This window comes from Tupaia chinensis, unplaced genomic scaffold (genome assembly GCF_000334495.1).
Source record: "Tupaia chinensis unplaced genomic scaffold, TupChi_1.0 Scaffold000597_1, whole genome shotgun sequence".
NCBI lineage: Eukaryota > Metazoa > Chordata > Mammalia > Scandentia > Tupaiidae > Tupaia > Tupaia belangeri.
Genome location: NW_006160114.1, coordinates 2,952,205 through 2,974,381, shown reverse-complemented (window position 1 = coordinate 2,974,381; position 22,177 = coordinate 2,952,205). Strand labels below are relative to the sequence as shown.

The following is a 22,177-nucleotide window of genomic DNA, read 5'->3' as shown; positions in this document are numbered from 1 at the left end:
TAGGGAATCAAGGATGGCAAAATGAAAAACAAAGTATACAAGACATAAGAATTGGAAAATTATTTGTGGATAACATGTATATTGATGTGCTTGATTGAGCCAATACACAGTGTATTTTGGATGGAAAATTCATCTGTATACTGTAATGATGTATAGTGAATTAATGTAAAAAATAAATACATTTAAAGAGAAAACAAAAACAAACAAACAAACAAAAAACCTAAAAACTTCAGTTTATAGAAAAGGTATCATTAAGAAAGTGTTAAAGGTGGGACCAGCAGTTGGTGTGATGGCTATGTCACTGGACTCCATGTAGTCAACTGTGGTTAGAGTCCTGGACCCAGTGGTTTAAACTCACGCCAGACATGCGTGTATGCATGCCCAAGATCCCAAAAGGAGAATAGAGGAGAAGGGATTGCCATGTGGCCATCCTCCCAGGGGGTGGGGGGTTATTTCTTGCTTTCTGTCTCTCTGTCTCTCTTTGTCTTACTGGTGAGCGCATGTGCCCTATGGGAAAAACCTCTAAAAAAAAAAAAAAGAGAAAGTGTAAAGGCAAGTTGCAGAGCAGATGATATTTGCAAAGGGCCTATAATTAAAATATATGCAGATATCTCATAAATCAATAAGGAAGAGATTAACAGTAAGTAGAAAAAGAGGCAGGAGACTTGAATAACTACTAACAAAGAGGATGTCAAAACAGCTAAAAATCAAATCTAACTGATAATCAGGGAAATGCAAATTAGAACCCTATATGCTATAAATACAGATTACTAGTATGAGAATAATTTTTTTAAAACCCCATGATACACTATTTGGAGAAGTTGTGAAGCTATGCAAACTCTCACCCACTACTGGTGGTAATGTTAACTGAAAAAGTTACTTTGGAAAACAATGTGTCATTATCTAGTAAATTTGAAGTTTTGAAACACTGTGAGTCAGCAGTTTTACTTCTAAGTGTAAACCCAGAGAGATATGTACACATGCACACTGAAAGACTCATGTAAGAGCATTCCCCAAAACATTATTCATGATTGTCTCAAACTGGAAATCATCCAAATGACTTTGAGAAATAAAATGGATTTTAAGTGTGGTATATTCCACAATGGCATACTGTATGGTACAGAAAAGGAACATACCAAAGCATCCAAGCAATTTCAGATCAAGCCAGTGGACAGTCTCCTTTACTGTCTGCAACATTTATGTGTTTAGTCAGGGGAATCTTCCCAACAGCTCTGACTTTGATGGCAATAAGATACTAAGACTTTGGCGTGTGCTGTTTTTATTTCCGAAATGCAGTTTTTCTTCTTTTTTACTTTTTGTTTCTTTGGTATTTATCTCAGAAGTCATTTTTGGGAAAACTTTACAGATCCTTTCTGAGACCAGATTATAAATGTTCTTGTTTTTCTTCCTAAACTACCTTGCACTTACCTCTATTGTAGTATTTATGGCATTTCATTATATTTATAGATATTTTTTTCTTTTTTCCCTTAAGTCACTGAGGCCATTTAATGGAAATAATTGTGTTTTATTTATTTTGATTTCCCTTTGATTAGAAAAATCCTCAGATTTACCATATAGCATTGACTCAAAAATTGCTGTCTAGGGTCAGCAAGCGACATAGTGATTAAGGTGCTGGACTCCCACATGACTGATCTCAGCTCGAGTTACCTAGTTGCTTGTAAATCAGGCTGGGTTCATGTGCATACATGCCCAATCCTGAGGAGGAGAAAGGATTGCAGTGTGGCCATCATCCCCTGGGGGGGTGATTTATCACTTTCCCTCTCTCTCTCTATCTCTAGTGAGTATATATATACTATGGCAAAAACCTTTCAAAAAATTGCTGTGTAAACTTATTTAACACTTTCAAGAATAGTCATGTTGTTTCTGTCAGTGAGCCTAATGGTGTGTGGAACATATTGGAACCTCAGTGATAATTCACATCAGATGCCTGGGCCAAATATGGGCATATACATGTTGCCTAGAACATTAATGTGGGTTAAATGGCTTTAGAAGCTTTATGACCATTTTACTTTTTTTTTTTTTTTTTTTGCCTCATATCACTGCATTTGTTTGTTGACATTTTTGCTTGAGGCCATCTACATGGAGGAGAAGCAGCTAAGTGTCCTAGTTTTCCTGGAGTCTCTATGTAGGTTGGGTTTAAGGAAACCCACATTTGTCTGGGAATCTCAAGTCATAGCTCAGGTAAGTTCTTCACACTTCACTTTTCCCAGAAATGACAATTCACACATATAGTGAACAAAAATACCATGGCATTTGCAAAGCCTTGTATTTTTAGGGACGGCAATTTATTTTTTTTCAAGTAGATAATTTTAGCTTTAGATTTTACAATAAAGGTAACTTTTAAAGTGGGAAACAGGAAGCAGCTATAAAGGAAACGGCTTCAAGTAAGGGAAGTGGGTTTTCAGTAACACTCAGCATGGATTAGTATCCTTTCTCTGCCTGTAGGAAAGTATACATAAAGACTCTCTCATCTCATTCTCAAACAGTATGTTTTAACTTTCTAAGAGAAAAGGCCCTCACAGGCAGAATGAAAGAGACTCAATATATAATAAATTTCTCCTGTGTCATGGATTTACATAAAAGAAAATTAGGAGTGGTAATATCTATAGTAATAGATATTCTACTTTAAGCCTACCTGGTTGAGACAGAATGTCTCATGCAAGTTGTGAATAATACAGAGAGACAGAGACAGAGACAAAGAGAGGAAATGACCAATTCAATGTTCTCTGGGCTGTAATTGAAGAAACAAGTGAATAAGGAAAACCAGGTGATGCATGAGAAAGATGATCTGACCCCAAATCATAAAACCCCCTTTCTAGCCATTTGTATTAATTTATTAATTTCTTCAAAACGAGGGAGTGGTAATTAACAGCAAGCCTGTAATATAGATAAACTTGCATATTAATTATAGTTTTTTAAATTATCTGTCCACTAAGTAGCTGTAAATTGATTATTAAACAATGTAGATTCAGCTATTTCCTTATCAAAACTTTAATTTGTCCTTATAATCACCAAATTAAAAAAAAAACACCCTTTCAAGTACAATTAATGTGTCAAACAATCCAGGGGGACCTAATTAGCAATCCTGATATACACAGAATTAGCTTCTCTTACAGAAAAAAAATACTACTTGTATTTCAATGTGCTAACTGCAAAACAGTCACCTCTTGGTAACTGTGTGAGATTCGTTCCAAGACCACCCACATATTAAAAAAAAAAGAAAAATCTAAGGATGCTAGACCCTTATATAAAATGGTATAGTATTTGAATATAATCTACACATATCCCCCAGTATAATTTAAATCATCTTTAGATTACTTATAGTACCTAATACCATGTAAATATTATGCAAATCATTATTATATTGTATTGTTTAAGGACAAATGACTAGGTAAAACATCTGTATATACTCAACAGATGCAACCAGTTTTTTTTTTTTTTTCCATTATTTCCAACTCAGAGTTGTTTGAATCCAAGGATACAGAACCCAACAATAAGAGGGACCAACTGTATGTCTTTCCAGAGGTGTAATCCATAGGATAGTCCCAGTGGAATTATCTGGGATGCTTCTTAAATGTGCAGGGTCTCCCCCCACCTGCCCAGACCTACTGAATCATCAGGAGCTGGCACAGTATCATCACAAGTGATTCTTAGGAACTGGATAATAATTATGTCAATACTACAACAAAGTAGATGATTTGTTTATATTCTGAAAGCAGTATGCTAGTAAGGTCAGGTTGTGACTTGAACATGGGTTGGCTGACCCAGATCCTTGTCACTGTTCTGCTTTTTCTGCGCTAATCTCTCAGCATCTACACAGCTCTCTATTATTCCAAATCTTTGTGCTGTATGTCCTCTACTCTCTGATAAAGCACAATCTGAAGAATAAAATCCACCTTTTTTTCTGAACTTCTAGATCAGGATTGCACATGTGAGCAAAATCTGAACATGATCTTACATAAAACTTTTTTCTATAGGCACAAAAAAGATTGACAGAGGACCAGTATCTCTTATCCGAAATGCATGGGACAAAAAAACGTTGCAGATCTGCTCTGGGATTTTTTTTTTTTTTTTTTTTTTTAAGATTTTGGAATAGTCACATGATATATCTCAAGGATGGGACCCAATTCCAAATGTGAAATTCATTTGTTTTATATGCACCTTGTACACATAGCCCTGGGCATATGTTCATGCCCAAAATCCCACGAGGAGAATGAAGGAGAAGGATTATGGTGTGGCCATCCCCCCTTGGAGGGTGACTTCTCACTTTCTGTCTCTCCGGCAAGCGTACGTGCCCTATAGCAAAAATCTCTCTTTAAAAAAACATAGTCATTATATTTACTATGAGAAAGAAAGTGGCACAGGTGATCTGAACAGGGTGACAACTAGTACAACTTTTTACTGCCTTAGTAGAAATTTTTGGAAAGAATTTATATATTTTTTAACTTTAGAAAGTTCATGTAATGCATGTATTATAAATTGTAAAACATTTCCTACTAGCTCTGGGGCAAAATCTCATAATCAAATTCATTATTTTTTTTATAGTATAAAGTATGAAATTTTGCAATAAGTGAAAAAAATGCTCTAAATAGCCTATGGTCGATTCTGATCAGATTTTTATAGGCAAAGGCATTCAAATGTTCAGTTTTCAGAGCTCTCCGGATTTCAGGCTTATAAACAATCACCAATAACTTCCAAAAAGCGAGCACACGGTGTTGAGAAGTAAGAAGATATCCTCGTTGCCTCTGTTTGCACAGGGACTCCAGCGATCTGAGCAACAGAAGTTGTGCTTACAGACAGGCTAGGAGACAATGGGGGTAAAGAAAAATAACAGAAAAGAGGAAAGGGAAGGAAAGGGAAGAAAAGAAGACACTGGAAGCCTCTGGGGAGGAAGCTCAGTAACAGCAGGTGATCAGAGGGAAGGAATTTTTTTTGGAAAGGTTTTTGCTATAGGGTGTGTGCACTTGCCAGAAAGACAGCGAGAGACAGAGAGACAGAAAGCGAGAAATCACCCCGCAGAGGGGATAGCCACGCCACCATCCCTTTTTCTCCATCCTCTTCTCACGATCTTGGGCACACAGGCACAGGCACCCGTTGTGAGTTTAAGCCACCGGGTCTAGGACTTGAACTGTGGTCGGTTACATGGGTGTTCAGCGACATAGCCATTACACTAACTGCTGGTCCCAAAGAGGGAAGGAATATTTGAGAAGGGGGCAAATTGAGGGATAGTTATATTCCAAGGTGGAAATGGAAAGGCAGGTTTGAATGATCAAGATGGAGCAGACGCAAGAATTAGAGGGAACAGGATGCAGAATGGACAAGGCAAGAGGTGCGCAAGAGAGTTCAAATCAAAGACAGATTTCAGAGGCAAGGAAACCAGAACGACAGAGATGAGAGTGAGAGGATGAGGTGTAGAAGTAGTAGAAAGAGAGGCCAAGAAGGCATCTAAGACAGATTTGTGCAAAGGTGAGGAGCAGAGGGTAATTGTGGTGGGAAGTGTGGGAGGGGGCAGGGTAGAGGAGGAGAGCAGCATGGACAGAAATGGAAGCAAGGGGCCCAAGTCAGGGCAGAGGAAAAGTGAGAAAAGAGGGCTGGAATTTCACATCAGGTTGAACATATCTTAAAGGCTTTTTATTTGTAAAAAAGTGACTTTCTCAGCTGCAGTTCCTTTCTAATTGTAGAACATTTTGAAGCCTATTTATTGCTTCAGCACTGCATTGATTATTTTCTTTTAATTTCAGGTCTCTTCTGGGGCATTTAAAATCGCTAACCTTGATTTTTTTAATACATACTGAACAACTGGAAGTATAGGGGTGAGAACTTGGTCAATGTGAGTAAACATATAATTGAGGTTTATTTTGCTGTTTTCAGATCATTATGCCTCTAATTCCATTATTATTTCTCATGTAAAACTGTAAAACAAGCACTTTTTTTTCTTGATGAATAGTATGTATTTATCAAATAAGCAAATGAAGCCATTTGGGGCTCTCAGGTAGCTACACCTGAAAAACTTGATGTAATTACTGTTACATAACTATTTAAACGAAATTGTTTCTAAGTTATTGAATTTTATTTGGGCTACTTTTTTTCAAGATTAAAATGTTCTATTTTCCCACTATCATCTTGTTGAAAAACAGCATTCCAATTTTGTCTCTAAAATTCAGGTGGCAGACAACTTTGCCACTTCAAATGAGAAACCTTAAAAACTCTTTTATTATGTGTCTGGCAGGTGGCAAAAGCATGGGACAAAAAAAATTGCAGATCTTCTCTGGGATTTTTTTTTTTTTTTTTTTTTTTAAGATTTTGGAATAGTCACATGATATATCTCAAGGATGGGACCCAATTCCAAATGTGAAATTCATTTGTTTTATATGCACCTTGTACACATAGCCCTGGGCATATGTTCATGCCCAAAATCCCACGAGGAGAATGAAGGAGAAGGATTATGGTGTGGCCATCCCCCCTTGGAGGGTGACTTCTCACTTTCTGTCTCTCCGGCAAGCGTACGTGCCCTATAGCAAAAATCTCTCTTTAAAAAAACATAGTCATTATATTTACTATGAGAAAGAAAGTGGCACAGGTGATCTGAACAGGGTGACAACTAGTACAACTTTTTACTGCCTTAGTAGAAATTTTTGGAAAGAATTTATATATTTTTTAACTTTAGAAAGTTCATGTAATGCATGTATTATAAATTGTAAAACATTTCCTACTAGCTCTGGGGCAAAATCTCATAATCAAATTCATTATTTTTTTTATAGTATAAAGTATGAAATTTTGCAATAAGTGAAAAAAATGCTCTAAATAGCCTATGGTCGATTCTGATCAGATTTTTATAGGCAAAGGCATTCAAATGTTCAGTTTTCAGAGCTCTCCGGATTTCAGGCTTATAAACAATCACCAATAACTTCCAAAAAGCGAGCACACGGTGTTGAGAAGTAAGAAGATATCCTCGTTGCCTCTGTTTGCACAGGGACTCCAGCGATCTGAGCAACAGAAGTTGTGCTTACAGACAGGCTAGGAGACAATGGGGGTAAAGAAAAATAACAGAAAAGAGGAAAGGGAAGGAAAGGGAAGAAAAGAAGACACTGGAAGCCTCTGGGGAGGAAGCTCAGTAACAGCAGGTGATCAGAGGGAAGGAATTTTTTTTGGAAAGGTTTTTGCTATAGGGTGTGTGCACTTGCCAGAAAGACAGCGAGAGACAGAGAGACAGAAAGCGAGAAATCACCCCGCAGAGGGGATAGCCACGCCACCATCCCTTTTTCTCCATCCTCTTCTCACGATCTTGGGCACACAGGCACAGGCACCCGTTGTGAGTTTAAGCCACCGGGTCTAGGACTTGAACTGTGGTCGGTTACATGGGTGTTCAGCGACATAGCCATTACACTAACTGCTGGTCCCAAAGAGGGAAGGAATATTTGAGAAGGGGGCAAATTGAGGGATAGTTATATTCCAAGGTGGAAATGGAAAGGCAGGTTTGAATGATCAAGATGGAGCAGACGCAAGAATTAGAGGGAACAGGATGCAGAAAGGACAAGGCCAGAGGTGCGCAAGAGAGTTCAAATCAAAGACAGATTTCAGAGGCAAGGAAACCAGAACGACAGAGATGAGAGTGAGAGGATGAGGTGTAGAAGTAGTAGAAAGAGAGGCCAAGAAGGCATCTAAGACAGATTTGTGCAAAGGTGAGGAGCAGAGGGTAATTGTGGTGGGAAGTGTGGGAGGGGGCAGGGTAGAGGAGGAGAGCAGCATGGACAGAAATGGAAGCAAGGGGCCCAAGTCAGGGCAGAGGAAAAGTGAGAAAAGAGGGCTGGAATTTCACATCAGGTTGAACATATCTTAAAGGCTTTTTATTTGTAAAAAAGTGACTTTCTCAGCTGCAGTTCCTTTCTAATTGTAGAACATTTTGAAGCCTATTTATTGCTTCAGCACTGCATTGATTATTTTCTTTTAATTTCAGGTCTCTTCTGGGGCATTTAAAATCGCTAACCTTGATTTTTTTAATACATACTGAACAACTGGAAGTATAGGGGTGAGAACTTGGTCAATGTGAGTAAACATATAATTGAGGTTTATTTTGCTGTTTTCAGATCATTATGCCTCTAATTCCATTATTATTTCTCATGTAAAACTGTAAAACAAGCACTTTTTTTTCTTGATGAATAGTATGTATTTATCAAATAAGCAAATGAAGCCATTTGGGGCTCTCAGGTAGCTACACCTGAAAAACTTGATGTAATTACTGTTACATAACTATTTAAACGAAATTGTTTCTAAGTTATTGAATTTTATTTGGGCTACTTTTTTTCAAGATTAAAATGTTCTATTTTCCCACTATCATCTTGTTGAAAAACAGCATTCCAATTTTGTCTCTAAAATTCAGGTGGCAGACAACTTTGCCACTTCAAATGAGAAACCTTAAAAACTCTTTTATTATGTGTCTGGCAGGTGGCAGGGTGGTTAAGGGCGCTGGACTCCCACACTGCTGACTGTGGTTCAAGTCCCTGGTGGCTTGTTTTCTTACTTTCACTCACTCTATACCTTTCTGGTCAAATTAAAATAAATAAAATTAAATGAAATAATTCTTTCAAAACAAAAAAAACCTTCTCTTATTACACTTGGTATTTATTTACAGGAAGATGAACCAATTAGCAAACATTTGTTGTGAGCTATATTTCACTAGTGTCTTTAACGTTCGCGTTTCTGAGCTTTTCCCTCCTTCCTCTCAGCGGCTTCGTTCAGCCCTCTAGTAGGCAGTTTCTTTTTCATTAGTGGTGCTGCCCTAGCCCGTCAGGGTGACTGGCCTGAAATGTAATTGATTTTTACAGCTATCTTCAGCACGAGTGTTATTGCGTGAAATTAAAATTTAGTTGGAAAACCTTTTCTCAAGTCATAGCAACCAAGTTGAACTATCACTTGTAATTGACTAAGTCGGGCCTTAAACTTGGCCATTAGGGGGCAGTCAAACACTGCTCATTCAAAATGCTACATGGGCCCTGCTTTGGTCAACAGTATTTTTTGCTTAGCAAATGATCTGGATCTGAATAAGTAGTAATTAGAAGTTACCAAGTAACATCCTCAATATCTCATGCTTTTCATTTCTTATGTATTTAACAGATTCATGTTTCTGATTTGTAATATATCCTTAGTCAATTTATTTATTGAGGTGATTTTAGGCTGATTAACAAGGGTACCCAATGAATAAATTGATAAAATTCTGTAATAATAAGATATATCACCTGTAGTCAACAAGTAATGGCTGTAGCTTAAGATAGTCAATATTATTCATTCTGTAGGTTGTGATCACAGTCAGAAAAGACAATCTTGTAATTTTTAACTTTTCATTTTGTTTAGATTTAGCTTAAGAATTTATCACAAATATTTATTTAGACTTAAAAAAACTTTACCATTATATGATTCTAAATGAACTTTCTTTCTTTTTTTGTTTTAAAAAACCTTACTCTTTGGACTATCTATAATTTTATTGTAAAAAAGAAAATGTTGTACTAATTATATAACAAATGCTTATTTCTTTTATTAAGTAAGAATAAGATATCAAAGTATTGATTACTATGTCCTGCCTTGGAAATTAATAATTTAAAATCTAACAGTTCAAATTAGCAATCAAAAGTAGTGTAAAATTAAAAAATGAAAAATTAAAGGAGTTACAATTAATCAATAAATATTTATTAGGTTGATATGACAAATCTGATATATGGCATTTACTTTTAGATATAAAATCAAACAAAAATTATCCGTTTAAAATTTTGCTTTTTCTTTTAAACATTTTAGCCTAAAGAATACCATTATGTTATGGTAAATAACAAAATGTTATTTTAGTAATAGATTTTTTGGTTTGGTTGTTTGTTTACTATTATGGTAATAGATGTTTTTCATCTCACTAAGTATTTAAGTAAAATCAATTAAATGCACTATTGTAAGAGTAGTATAGCAAAACTGGTTAACTATATTTACAGTCTAATATATTAAAGACTTTTTTAAGGGTACAGGTAATCTTTATGCTATGTGTTATATTTAAGAGCCTACTTTTAAACAGTTTATTCTTAAAAATCATATCAAGTTGCGTATTTCAAATGTGGTTAGGACATGAACTTCTAAGACTTTAAATCCAAGTAATAGACTGCTTTCTACAACTGCATTTTACACAAGATGAATTAAAATGTTATTTCTTAGGTAATATTTAGCTTTTCAAGCAAGAGAGATTAAAATACAAAATAAAAGTTATGTTATGTGTATTGGTATAATATTTTTAAATAATTTGAAATGAAGTTTTTGTACCATTTCAAATTCAAAACAAAATTTAAACATTTTAAAACTATTAAAAATATTTTATTTATTAACGGTTGTTAATTGCTCACGAATATTGCATTTTATTTCAAGATTAAGATTATTCGATTGAAATTTATTTAATATAATTTATTATTAAAAAAACTAAAAATAATTACTCAGGCAATAAAAAAATAATTTTACATTTAAACTTTTATTCACAGATGTTTATCAAACATCTTTAAGAAGAATTATGAATTAAAATAGATATATTTTTGAATAGTAGTAATAATAATAATAATAAATCCAGTATACCTTGAGTATGATGAATAGATTATTTGCAAGTGTACAAGCTTACAGCAAAACAATTCTCTTTTTTTAAAACCAAGTGGAGATTTAAATTTTATTTTTTGTTAGCTTTATAATAAGAATGACATTAACTTGAAAATTAATAAATTAATTGAAATAAAAATGCCCCAAAATTTAAAATAGAAAAGCAAATGATCAAAGTAGATGCACTGTTAGAGATTTTTAATACCTTTATTTGAGATAAGTTTACTCTTAGGGAGAGATACTGTTTTTCAGATTTGTGTGTAGTTTAACAGTTCTCTGTTTATGTTAACATTGAAATATATTTACTAACAATTACATAAAATTCATGGCTATATTACAACTGGTTGAACTTTCACAAAACAAAATTTTAGCTTATTAATTTGTCATACTTAAGAAAAAAGCACTAAAAGAGATTTTCTTCATTTTAATTGATATAGTCAACATTTGTAAAAGATAGTTTATCTACAGCTTTAATAACATATAAAGGCAAGTTTTCATAAAAATGTTGCATCTGGAAATTGCTAGGCTGTGTTACTATAAGCAACAGTGATAATGATGAGAACAGAAATTTGATGTCTGTTAAACATTGCAATGAGTCTATTATCAATAGAATGAAATTTATATATATATATTTTTTTCTTTGAGAATTGCATTTATTTAAATGAGAAAGTGGTAGCCTTACCTTTGACATCTATCAGAAGGATGAAATAAAGTAGAAGGAACATTGTAATCGATCTGAGGCTGTAGAGATGCTTAATACCAGAAAAATAGCAATAGGTTTATAGCAGTTGAGTTATTAGACGTATCCTCCTTATATCTCAGAAGGAGTTCTGATATAGTAACTTTGGTGCCTCCCTTGTGTCTGAGCATGCTCACAGCTAGAACTTCACTGGCATGAGGAGAGATGGACTCTTGTCACTATACAGCCTATCTTGTTTGTTCTTTCTTTTTTGTTTTATTTTGTTTTAAATGTGCGATTGTGCTCTTGGTCATTAATACATAATGGTGTGTAAAAGGAGATATACAAAAAGAGTTTGGTATTATTAGACAGAGTTTTTTAAATAAATGTAGTTTTTTTCCTCAAATCATGTAGACAATTTGCTCTTATTTAAATCCAAACATATATAAAGTTCTTATACATAAAATTTATCTAAAGATAGATTTACACTGAATATGAACTCTTTATAAGCCTATATTTCATGCAATAAGCAAAAAAGGAAAAAAGAAAGAAAGAAAGAAAACAAATATATCTACTACTAACATAAAGGAATAACTACTTCTGTTCAAATATACTCTCTGCAGAAGAGAGTAATGATTAAAATCATGTGTTAAGTAGTTGTTTACTGTAAAATATTTATACAATACTTAAGTGAGTAATTTTACTTACTCCCCCCCCCAAATTATATTCCTTTTTTTGAAGGGAATCATTTTATTCTTGATTTCAATTCTGTGTTGCACACCTATTAGAAAACATTAAGTATAATTTAGCTCTTATATCTCCAAAGTGCCTTCTTTAACAGCATAGTTAGTACAAGTTAAAGTATAGAAAGGGGCTTTCAATTGTAAGGTTTCATCGTCCCTAGTGTGATCATAAAGACTTCTTCAAAGAATTATTGTAGAATTTCCTTGTCAGAGTATGTATTTTTATTATCTAAAAAATCGTTTGAGCGGAGAAGAGTCTGTAGTCCTGATTTGGGTAGTGGATTTTCTAACTGAATGATGCTAGTTCTCTTATATGCTGTTAACCGCATCCTTTCTTGAAACACTATCTCATGGCAGTTGTCTATTGTCATCATGAATCATAAAAGGAAGAGTTTTTCTTGTTCTTTTGTTTGATTCTAGCCTTTGATAGAATAAAGATTCAAAGAGAATTAGAAATAAAAAGTATTTTATTTATTACATAATATAGTTTTTTTCTCTCAAGAAGTAAGTTCAATTCCCTAAGCAATATTCCAGATGCATTTAGATGTGTTCTCATCTGATTTCTCAAACCAAAGAAAAAGCAACAGAGAATAAAGTAAAAGATGAAAAGAAATATTTTAAGACCTTTTCTTACATTTCAACCCCCCCTTTTTTTTTATCTTCAGTAATCTTGAAGTCTTTTTTGGAAAAAACTTGCTTCACCTCTCTCAAAGAAAAACAAAATCAAGGATAATTAGGTTTTTTACATTTTGTGTTTTGCTGTCAAGATGATGAATGTTAGTTTCTGGTACTGAAACTTCAAGCATAAATTTTTAAGTGCAGTTAAATACTATGAATTGTCCATTACAAGTATATTTAAAGTTTAAGTAAACTTCCTATAAAAATTAATTTTTGTAGGAAAAGGAGTGAAGACTTTAAAGAACTTTGACTGTAAATATTAAAACTTACCAATAGATTTCAACTGCAAAAAAATATTAAATCATTATTCCTTTCTGTTAGGTTTTTCAAACTTCATCTTTGAAATATTAACCTGAAAAGATTCAGAACTCAATAATTATAAATAATACTTAAGGACATCTTTGGCTCATTGGTTTTTAAAGGCAGAAAGTACGAGCATTGAAATGCTATTTCACTGAATATGTTTTTCTTTAATGTATTTACTGTGACTATCCAGCCTTTTGAACTGAAACCAAAATGAATGAAATGTACACAGGAATATAATGTATGTGTCTAAACAAGGGTGAGTGAATATACTCTCTCCTTAGAGACACAGTTGGTAAGGCAGGTCCAGAGAGTGCTTCATGCAGAGCTGAGTTGGAGGACTTGTACAAACTGATTCATCACTGGATGTTAATTTCAAATGTGCATGAGTATATTTTATCGACCCTTGCCTGAATAAACTCATTTCTTCATTTCAGTCTTCTGACAATAGCACCTGTTCTTGTGGCAATAATAATATAAGTGCTTATGTAAATATATAATTTGCTATCTAGCACAATTCAACATATCTCTAGCTAATCCAATGAAGTTTCTTTACAGAAAGAACTAATTACCTAGTTCTATGTGTTGAGGTCAGGGTGGAACAAGCATTTTCTTAGCTTTCTATTATAACTTTTATGCATGTCTTAGAAACTATTATTAATAAAGTTCTAAAATCAAGGACACAATTTATTTAACTGTGGTAAGAAAAACCCTGTCTTTTTTTTTTTTTAATTGTTAGAGGGAGCATGTGTTTGCCAGAGAGAAACAAAGAGACAGAGATAGCAAGAGGAGGGAGAGAGAGAAAGCACCTCTCAATGGGGCATGGTCACACCATGATCCCTTCTCCATTTCTCCATCCTGTCTGGGTTTGGGGCATGAATGCACACACACACTGAGAGTGTTTTTCAAATCAGCAGGGCCAGGATTCAAACCGTATTTGGCCATGTGGATTTCAGCTTTCTTACCCATTAGGCCATGGGGCCAACACAGAAAAGCCTGATTTGAACTCATTTTCAGAATTGCGTGATTATTTATTATATAGGCTATAATTCACTATCTTGTAAAATTAATATTTTTAATCAAGGTATTTACTATAATAAACATCCACTCTAAATTATTGGATAGCCTTGTATATAGTCTTTCATTCACAAAACTTGATCCATTAGCAGTATAGTATCACATTCTGTTGGGGGTTGAAAAGGACATAGTGATATTCAATGAATAAATTACATTAATAGATAATCATTTTCGATCAACAAGATAGATTATACAATACTAAAAATGAGAATTCCAAACTCATGAATAGGCCAACAATGGCAATGTTCACTTGAGTGATTTCCTTAACATAAATTAAGTTATAGTAAAACCTTAATAATGCAGCCCTACTGACTAAGTATTTGTGATTGTAATTATGTTAGCCTCTCTATTTGAGTTTATAGCATTAATTCACCATTCAATAAGATGGATATTTTGAATAACCTTCACAGCGGTGGTAACAGATTTATGTGCATACTGCAGGCAGAGCAAATCCAACTGAATTATGCAATCTCATCAGCACAGTGCGTCCATCAGGTGAGCATACCAGTCCTGGTAGAGTCTATTTTGATCATGAAAGTGTAAGGTAAGTGCTCTAACTCTGATGTCTTCAGTTTAAAATAATTTAAGTCACGCTTCATTTATCTGGGAATTTAAACTCTTGGCAAGCTCAGCTATTAGGAGCACAGCCATAAACCCAGAATAAAAAATATCACTGAGACATCCACTACTGGCAGTGTAGTAGATTAGATTTTCAGAGGCTTTCTTGCTTGAAAATAATAACTCCTGCATTATACGATTTTTATTGCATTTCTGGAGCCTTTGAAATGAGCAGAATTAAGTCTAAAGAGAAAACACAAGACAAAACAAGAAACGAATGTTGAAATGGCAATAAAGCCCAGTAAGCTAGTGTAAAAGGCAAGGTTGCCTTACAAGACATGTGGGTATGAGGGCTGCAATGTTTTGGTGAAGCCATGAGTCAGTGGCAAAGTCTAAGAGCTGAACCAGAGCCTCCTCAGAGGGTCAAGCTAAAGACTACTAAAGAATTGCATTTCTGGAGCCTTTGAAATGAGCAGAATTAAGTCTAAAGAGAAAACACAAGACAAAACAAGAAACGAATGTTGAAATGGCAATAAAGCCCAGTAAGCTAGTGTAAAAGGCAAGGTTGCCTTACAAGACATGTGGGTATGAGGGCTGCAATGTTTTGGTGAAGCCATGAGTCAGTGGCAAAGTCTAAGAGCTGAACCAGAGCCTCCTCAGAGGGTCAAGCTAAAGACTACTAAAGATAGTTCTCCCTAGCACCATACATACGAAACAAACTCTGTAAAAAAGATTCTTAATTTAGAGCTCTGGATTTTACCCAGATTAATATGAACCACATTTGAACTTACTATCAAAGATTAACCAAACACAAATAGGTGAAAGTCAGCAAAAACAAAAGTAAATACATTTAGGACCCCAAGCACTTGAAATATTGAAATAATTAGTTGTGGAATATAAATTTTTAAATAAACAAACATGTGAAGCAACAAAAAATAATGGGTAAGAAATCATCAAAAGATCCAAAGAAAATTTTTAGAAATGACTATTATATTTCTAGAGTTTAAAAAATTAATGAATAAGCTAAGCAGTCACTAAGACATTGTTGACATAAGAAGTTATAAATTGGAATAGTAAGTGAAGAAATTATACAGAGAGTAGGATAACTAAACTTGGAATGAAAAAAATTAGAGATTTGGAGAAAAACATGAACATTTCAACATAAAGCTAACTAGACTCACCAAAGAAAAGAAGGATGAAAGTGAAGAAGAGAAATTATCTGAAGAGATAATGATTGAGAATTTTCTAGAGCTAATAAAGTAGAATTTATAGCTATAAGAAGAACAAATTCCTAGGTAGGAAATAAAAATAAATCCAAATGTATGGATTTGGCTTTGAAATTGCTTAATATCAAAGATGGAGAGAAGTCTCTATGAAAGAAAGCAGAGAGAAGACAGATCATCTGCAAAGGAATAGTGAGAATACTTGCATTCTTGTTAATTACAGCAATACAAGTTAGAATAAGTATAGTAATACTCAAAAGTTCTGAGAGAAAATAAATAGCACCTAAAATTATGTACCCAGCAAATGACCTTTTAAAGGGAATGTAAAATAAAGTCAAGCGTGGATATATTAGAAAAAATAAATAAGGGCCCAGTCATGGTTGCTGGTAAGATGCTACTGCTCCACAGAAGTTGGGACAACCTGGGAGACCCAGGTTTGATCTCTGGCCTCCTCTGAAAGCCAGGAGGAGTGGCACCCATCCGCAAAAAAAACCTGTGCAACCTCACATTTTGCCATGTGACTTGGCAGTGCCTCTCAGTCAATAGTATGTATCATCAGCTCCATTGACTTTCGCCTTGGCCTTGAGACTTGCTTCACCAATTGACTATGATCAGATGTAACCTATGTTACCTTCCGGCAGAGGCTTTAAATGTGCTTTTGTGGCTTGATGTTTTGTATTTTCCCATCCCTAAACCAGGAAAGTCACATGGAGCTTGAGCATGACTGAGTTCAGCCAAGTCCAGAAGAGCCACAGGTGATCCACTGATTTATGAGCAAAGCATCCACATTTGTTGCAAGCCCCTGAGATTTTGACTTTATTTATTCATTTTAATTTATTTGAAAAAAATTATTTATTTCTCCCACAAGCAAAAGAGAGACAGAGATAAAGAGAAAGCAGAGGAAAGAGAAATAGACAGCATCCCCAACAGATTTTTGTTTTGTTTTAATGGTGAAAAAATGTGCATTTAGGGACCAGCAGTTAGTGTAATGGCTATGTCGCTGGACTCCCATGTAGCCGATTGCGGTTCGCGTCCCAGACCCGGTGGCTTAAAACTCACGCCGGGCGTGTGTGCATGCGTGCCCAAGATCCTGAGAGGAGAACAGAGGAGAAGGGATTGTGGTGTGGCCATCCGCCCTGAGGGGTGATTTCCCACTTTCTGTCTCTCTGTCTCTCTCTGTCTGGCGAGCACATGCGCCCTATAGCAAAAAAACAAAACAAAACAAAAAAAACTCTCAAAAAAATGTGTTTAGAATGAGCCCATGTTTAGATGATCCCAGTTTTGTTAAAAATATCCAAAGCATCAGGAGTCAGTTGCACATATGTCTTCTTCTCTCTGTCAGGCCTGATTAGGGTGTTGACATTGGCCTCATCAATATCATAGAGCTTCTTCACAGCCTGTTTGATCTGGTGCTTGTTGGCCTTGACATCCACAATGAACACAAGTGTGTTGTTTTCTGTCTTCTTTATGGCAGACTCAGTGGTTGGAAAACTTGATGATGGCAGAGTGTTCAAGCTTGTTTCTCCTATGGATGCTCTTCTGAGGATATTTGAACTGCCTTTGGAGGCACAGAGTTTTTTTTTTTGTTTGTTTGTTTGTTTTTTTTTTTTTTCACAAAAAGAGGGTCAATCATTCTTAACGAATACTTGTGTGTTTGTGAGGATGTATGTTTATCATTGTGCCTTTCTTTGGTTTCAATTTAAAAATTCCTTCCAAAAGCAATTCAACATAGAAGTATCTGGACTATACAGACTTCTTGAATTTTAAAGTAAGACTTATGCTTAAAGAGTAAAATTTACATAAACATGCTCTTTTTTTTAATGACTTTATGTATAATACTGTAGAGACACTTAAAAATAATAAACAATCCATATCTTTAAAATGTTTACAATGTAATTGGGAACAAGGTGATATTTAGCATATAATTGGAACAAATAAAAAATTCTACTGATACACAAGAAAAAAAAAAAGAAATTGAGCATATACCCTGGAGTGGAAAAAAGATGATAGATTAGGCAATATTTGATTAAAATTTGAAAGAAAGTTTGAGAATTAAGTGACCAATGAGTACAGATGAAAAGTTATCAGTAAATATTGTAGGAATTTACCTTGGTTAATATCATCTTGATTTCACATAGTTTATTCCAGATTATAACTTTGAATCAAAATCAACTGCATTTTCACCATGGTATAAACTAAATATTTCTATTAATTACTGTAGAAAGAGAAAGTCTAGCAACTATAAGTCATTCACAAGCATTTTTTAATGAAGGAATGCTCTTAGTTGTTGGTAACGGACTTATTTTTCTTTTTTTTAAATTTTTTATATTTTATTATCATCATAATCTTTATATTACATTGGATTACATATAACTTTACAGTGTATTACATTGCTTTTTCAAAAGGGAATGCCATGCATGTCAGTCTATACAGAGACATTAATCTCCCCGCTTCAACATTCAATATCTTTTCTATGTTTTCCCCAATCTGTATTATTATTATTCTAATTATTTTTTTTAAAACAGTCAATTGCTATTTCTCATTTTGCTTGTAAAAATACTTTGCCCATCATGAAATACTTCTCAGGCCAATCCAGTTGAGAATACTATACATGTCATCATCAACAGTTAATAAGCCATATCTGTTTCTCACTAATGTCCTGCCTTTCTATTGTTCACTTGCTATCTTTCTCTATCCTCTTCTCTTCACCTCCCCCATTCCACACTGTCCTATTCTCATTAAGTACCTTCACTGCTTTTATGTCCTCCAATTTTTTGCTCTCTACCATAGAGTTTTGAGCCTCTGGAAGGTGGGTGATATGTGGCTCTTCCTTTTTTTTTTTTTTTGGCTGCGGATGCCTTTTAGCACTGCCTCCTTTTCCTTTCGAAACCTTGCCTTGGGCTTCAGCTTTGGCGACGGTAGGAACTTTCTTCTTTGCTTTCAGCACCATCTTGGTGAAAATGATCTTAGATACTGCTATTGAACTCTAGTATAGCCAACCCTGAATGAAGAGCATGCATGTGCAGAGAGGTCTCTGTATATGAACCAGAACCTTCCCATGTGGGCCATCTCATAGAGCATTGTAGTGTACTTTTGCACCACTGTTTGGCCACCCTGGACTTTACTGCCACACAGGAACATCTGATTCAGACAGACAGAGCTGGAAATCCTTAGTCCAGTCCTTAGTTTTAAGGGCAAAAATAGGATTGGTCCAGAGGCATGCGCTCTGTATATTGAATAGATTGAAACACCAATTTAAATTATTTTTCAGAGACTTTCTTCCTTTAGAATATCTTCTATATTATATGGTATTCCCAAGCTTTTAAAATGATTAAGAGATCACTTCCAGAGGTGACATTCTTTCATTATTCACAAAATGATTCCTGAACATTACCTAAATTCTCTTCTCTTTTTGAAGTTCTGTGCAATATGACTGGACCACAGTATGCACTTAGTCAAAAGGTACTATTTTCTAGTGCATATGTATCATGGTTTCTAAGTGCCTTCATTTTAAAGTTTCAGGTAACATAAAGTAAATTAGAGCACTACTGGGTGACTGTGTAAATTTTCAAGTCTTGTGCACTGAGTGTACCCTGAATGAATGCACCTTATTTATTGAGTATCAACCATATATATATTGCCTGGTAAAAATTTCTGATTTAAAGTGAAAAGTCACAAATCATTTTTATCTAAATTCTTTTAAAATTCATTATGCCAGCCCTTCATTTTATAGGATCATAAAATCATAAGGCTGACAGAGCCCGTAGCGACCGTAAGCCTAGCCCAAATGCTCGCGATGGCTATTTCTCTTATCCTTTCCTTGTACCTTCCCTTTTGCTTGAGCATAGCTTCTAGTCTGTGCAATGTATCTTGATTCCATTACTTGATTCCCGCTTTATGACAGCTGCCTGAAGTATGCATAAAAATGCCAGTCCTCACTTCTCTGGGTTAAGCTAGTGGGCAATTCACTTAGGACAGGGAGCATTTGATCAAGGGCGGAGTGTGAGAGGCCCAAAGGACATCCAGACAGCAATGTTTAGCCAGCAGATGGAAATAGAAGTCAGGAAGCAGAAAAGTGGTGTGGCTCGGGAAATAAGGAGTTTCACTTATAAAAAGAGTTACCTAAAATACTTTAGAAATAAAGGAATTGAAAAACTATAGGGGGATACAATGGAAAAATGAAGGTTTAAAATCACTCAGCTATTATGTGGCAGGTAGTATTAATTAGAAGCCTTATTTAAGGGCTAGCCCTGTTGTGCAAGGTTTAAGTGCCCTATACAGGGAGCCAGATCCTACTTGGCTGATCTTGGTTCAAGCTTCTGGGTATGTGTGCATGTATGCCCAAAATCCTGATGAGAAGTGGAGGAAGGATTGTGATGTGACCACAACCTCCTGTGGGGAAGGGTGCTTTCTCTCCTTCTCTTTCCTGGTGAACGCATGTACCCTCAGGGGGTGGGGGTGGGGAACCTTACTTAAGTCACTAAAATTCTAAGGTACTCAAGGTACTAGGGCTACATACATCAAATATTAGATTACTATCTAATACACATTTATAATGTGGCTAGCACACACATACTCCTTTTGGGTAAACCCAAGTAAAAGAACTAAGAAAATAAAAATAATAATACCTTGGATTGTAAGTGAAGGGGTATAAACAATTATATGCTGAACATTAGATTCTCCAATACAATGGGATGGATTTTAGAATGTATGTTAATTTATTATTATTATTGTTAAAGCTTATGTCACATTATTTCTTCTCAAAGACAGAGGTAGAGAGAGAGAGGAAGTTCCCGCCAACAGGGTCCTCATGCCATAATCCACTCCTCGACCTAGCCGGCCAGGATCATGTTACACGTGTTCACCTTGCATGCATAGTGAGACCTTGGAATGCAAACCTGGGACCTCTCCATGGGGATCCACCATCGTGGAGCACTGTGTTACCACTGTGCCACCAACTGACCCTAATAATCATTATTTAAGGCATACGAAGCTGACAAATTAATGAGGAAAACACTAAACTCTGTGAAAGTCTTGAAAAGTTATATTTTCACGGGATACAATATAGTAGCTAATTTCATTGAAATGAATGAGGCCAGATTACTAGACACTTCCAAGCACAGGGCCAGGAAGAGGTTTAAATTCTCTGCTAAATCATAGAGCTATCTCTGAGACAGATGCATAGAACGACTTCTGCCATCCTTTACTTTAGGAGTGCCCTAGACTCCAGCGAGGACCAGAGCAACTCAAAGGAATTCGGGAAGGCAGCTGAGATAGAGGCTGAGGTATGTCTCATACAGCATACCAACTATCTAGAATCTGTACTTTTGTCCCTTTCCACGGCTGGTGCACACCCTCACTGCTGCTGCTAGCTCATTTCCCACCTGCATGCTGGTTCATGTATTGGTCTTCTAGTCAAATTTATTGAGTCACAGTTTCATTTATCTACTGTGGCTCTACTATCAATAGACTAAGGAGCAACCATTCTCTGATTGTGAAGTGGAATACAGGTCCTGTAAGAAATAGGTATAAAAACTAATAGCACAGTGCTGCTCTCAGACATCTTTTCTGACCCTGCATACCTGCTTTTATGTAATCTGGAACTTTCTTCCTTCTTCCCTTATATGACTAGCCCCTTGTTTCAGTTAGATTTAGATTCACATAGTGAGCCCCAAATAACAGCATAAAAGAAAAATGTATTGTTTTCTCATGTAAAATAATTCAGGAAAGATAATTTTCTAGGGCTGACCTGGTGGCTTCATAATGTCAACAAAGATTTATACTGCGAGAGAAAAAGGGAGATATGGTCTTTTATTCTAGGTGGCAACTTGCCCAGCTAAAAGACAAGACTGAGTTACTAACAAGGAAAGAGAGAAAAGATCTTGCATTATAAAGTCAAAATGTCTTCCTCGAGACCATTTAGTCCTAAAACATTAGAAAAAAAAATCATTTTGTGATATAGCAGAATCTTCAAAAATTTATATAAAGATTTTGCAGTTCTGGTAAAATAATTTCATAAAATGCAAACAGAATCTAAGAAAATATGAAGAAACCCATACTTAAATGTTTTGTCATTTTAACTTAAAGGTCTAAATGATAAATAATGAGATACTGAGATGTTTACTGAGTACAACTGCTAAATAAGACTGTATAAAATTCTATCTGATATAAAGAGATACTGAGATGTTTACTGAGTACAACTGCTAAATAAGACTGTATAAAATTCGATCTGATATATATATATATATATATATATATATAGAGAGAGAGAGAGAGAG

General features: G+C 35.1%; 1 protein-coding gene across 1 annotated transcript in view; it reads right to left on the bottom strand.

Annotated features, from left to right (window-relative positions):
- RXFP2 (relaxin family peptide receptor 2) overlaps window positions 1-18,849 on the bottom strand; it is a 91,195-nt gene extending 72,346 nt beyond the window's left edge. The window contains exon 1 of the mRNA XM_006158457.1: window positions 18,795-18,849. Within this exon, the coding sequence (XP_006158519.1) occupies window positions 18,795-18,849 (55 nt within the window). The remainder of the gene's footprint in view (window positions 1-18,794) is intronic.
- Between the last annotated feature and the right edge of the window lie 3,328 nt (window positions 18,850-22,177).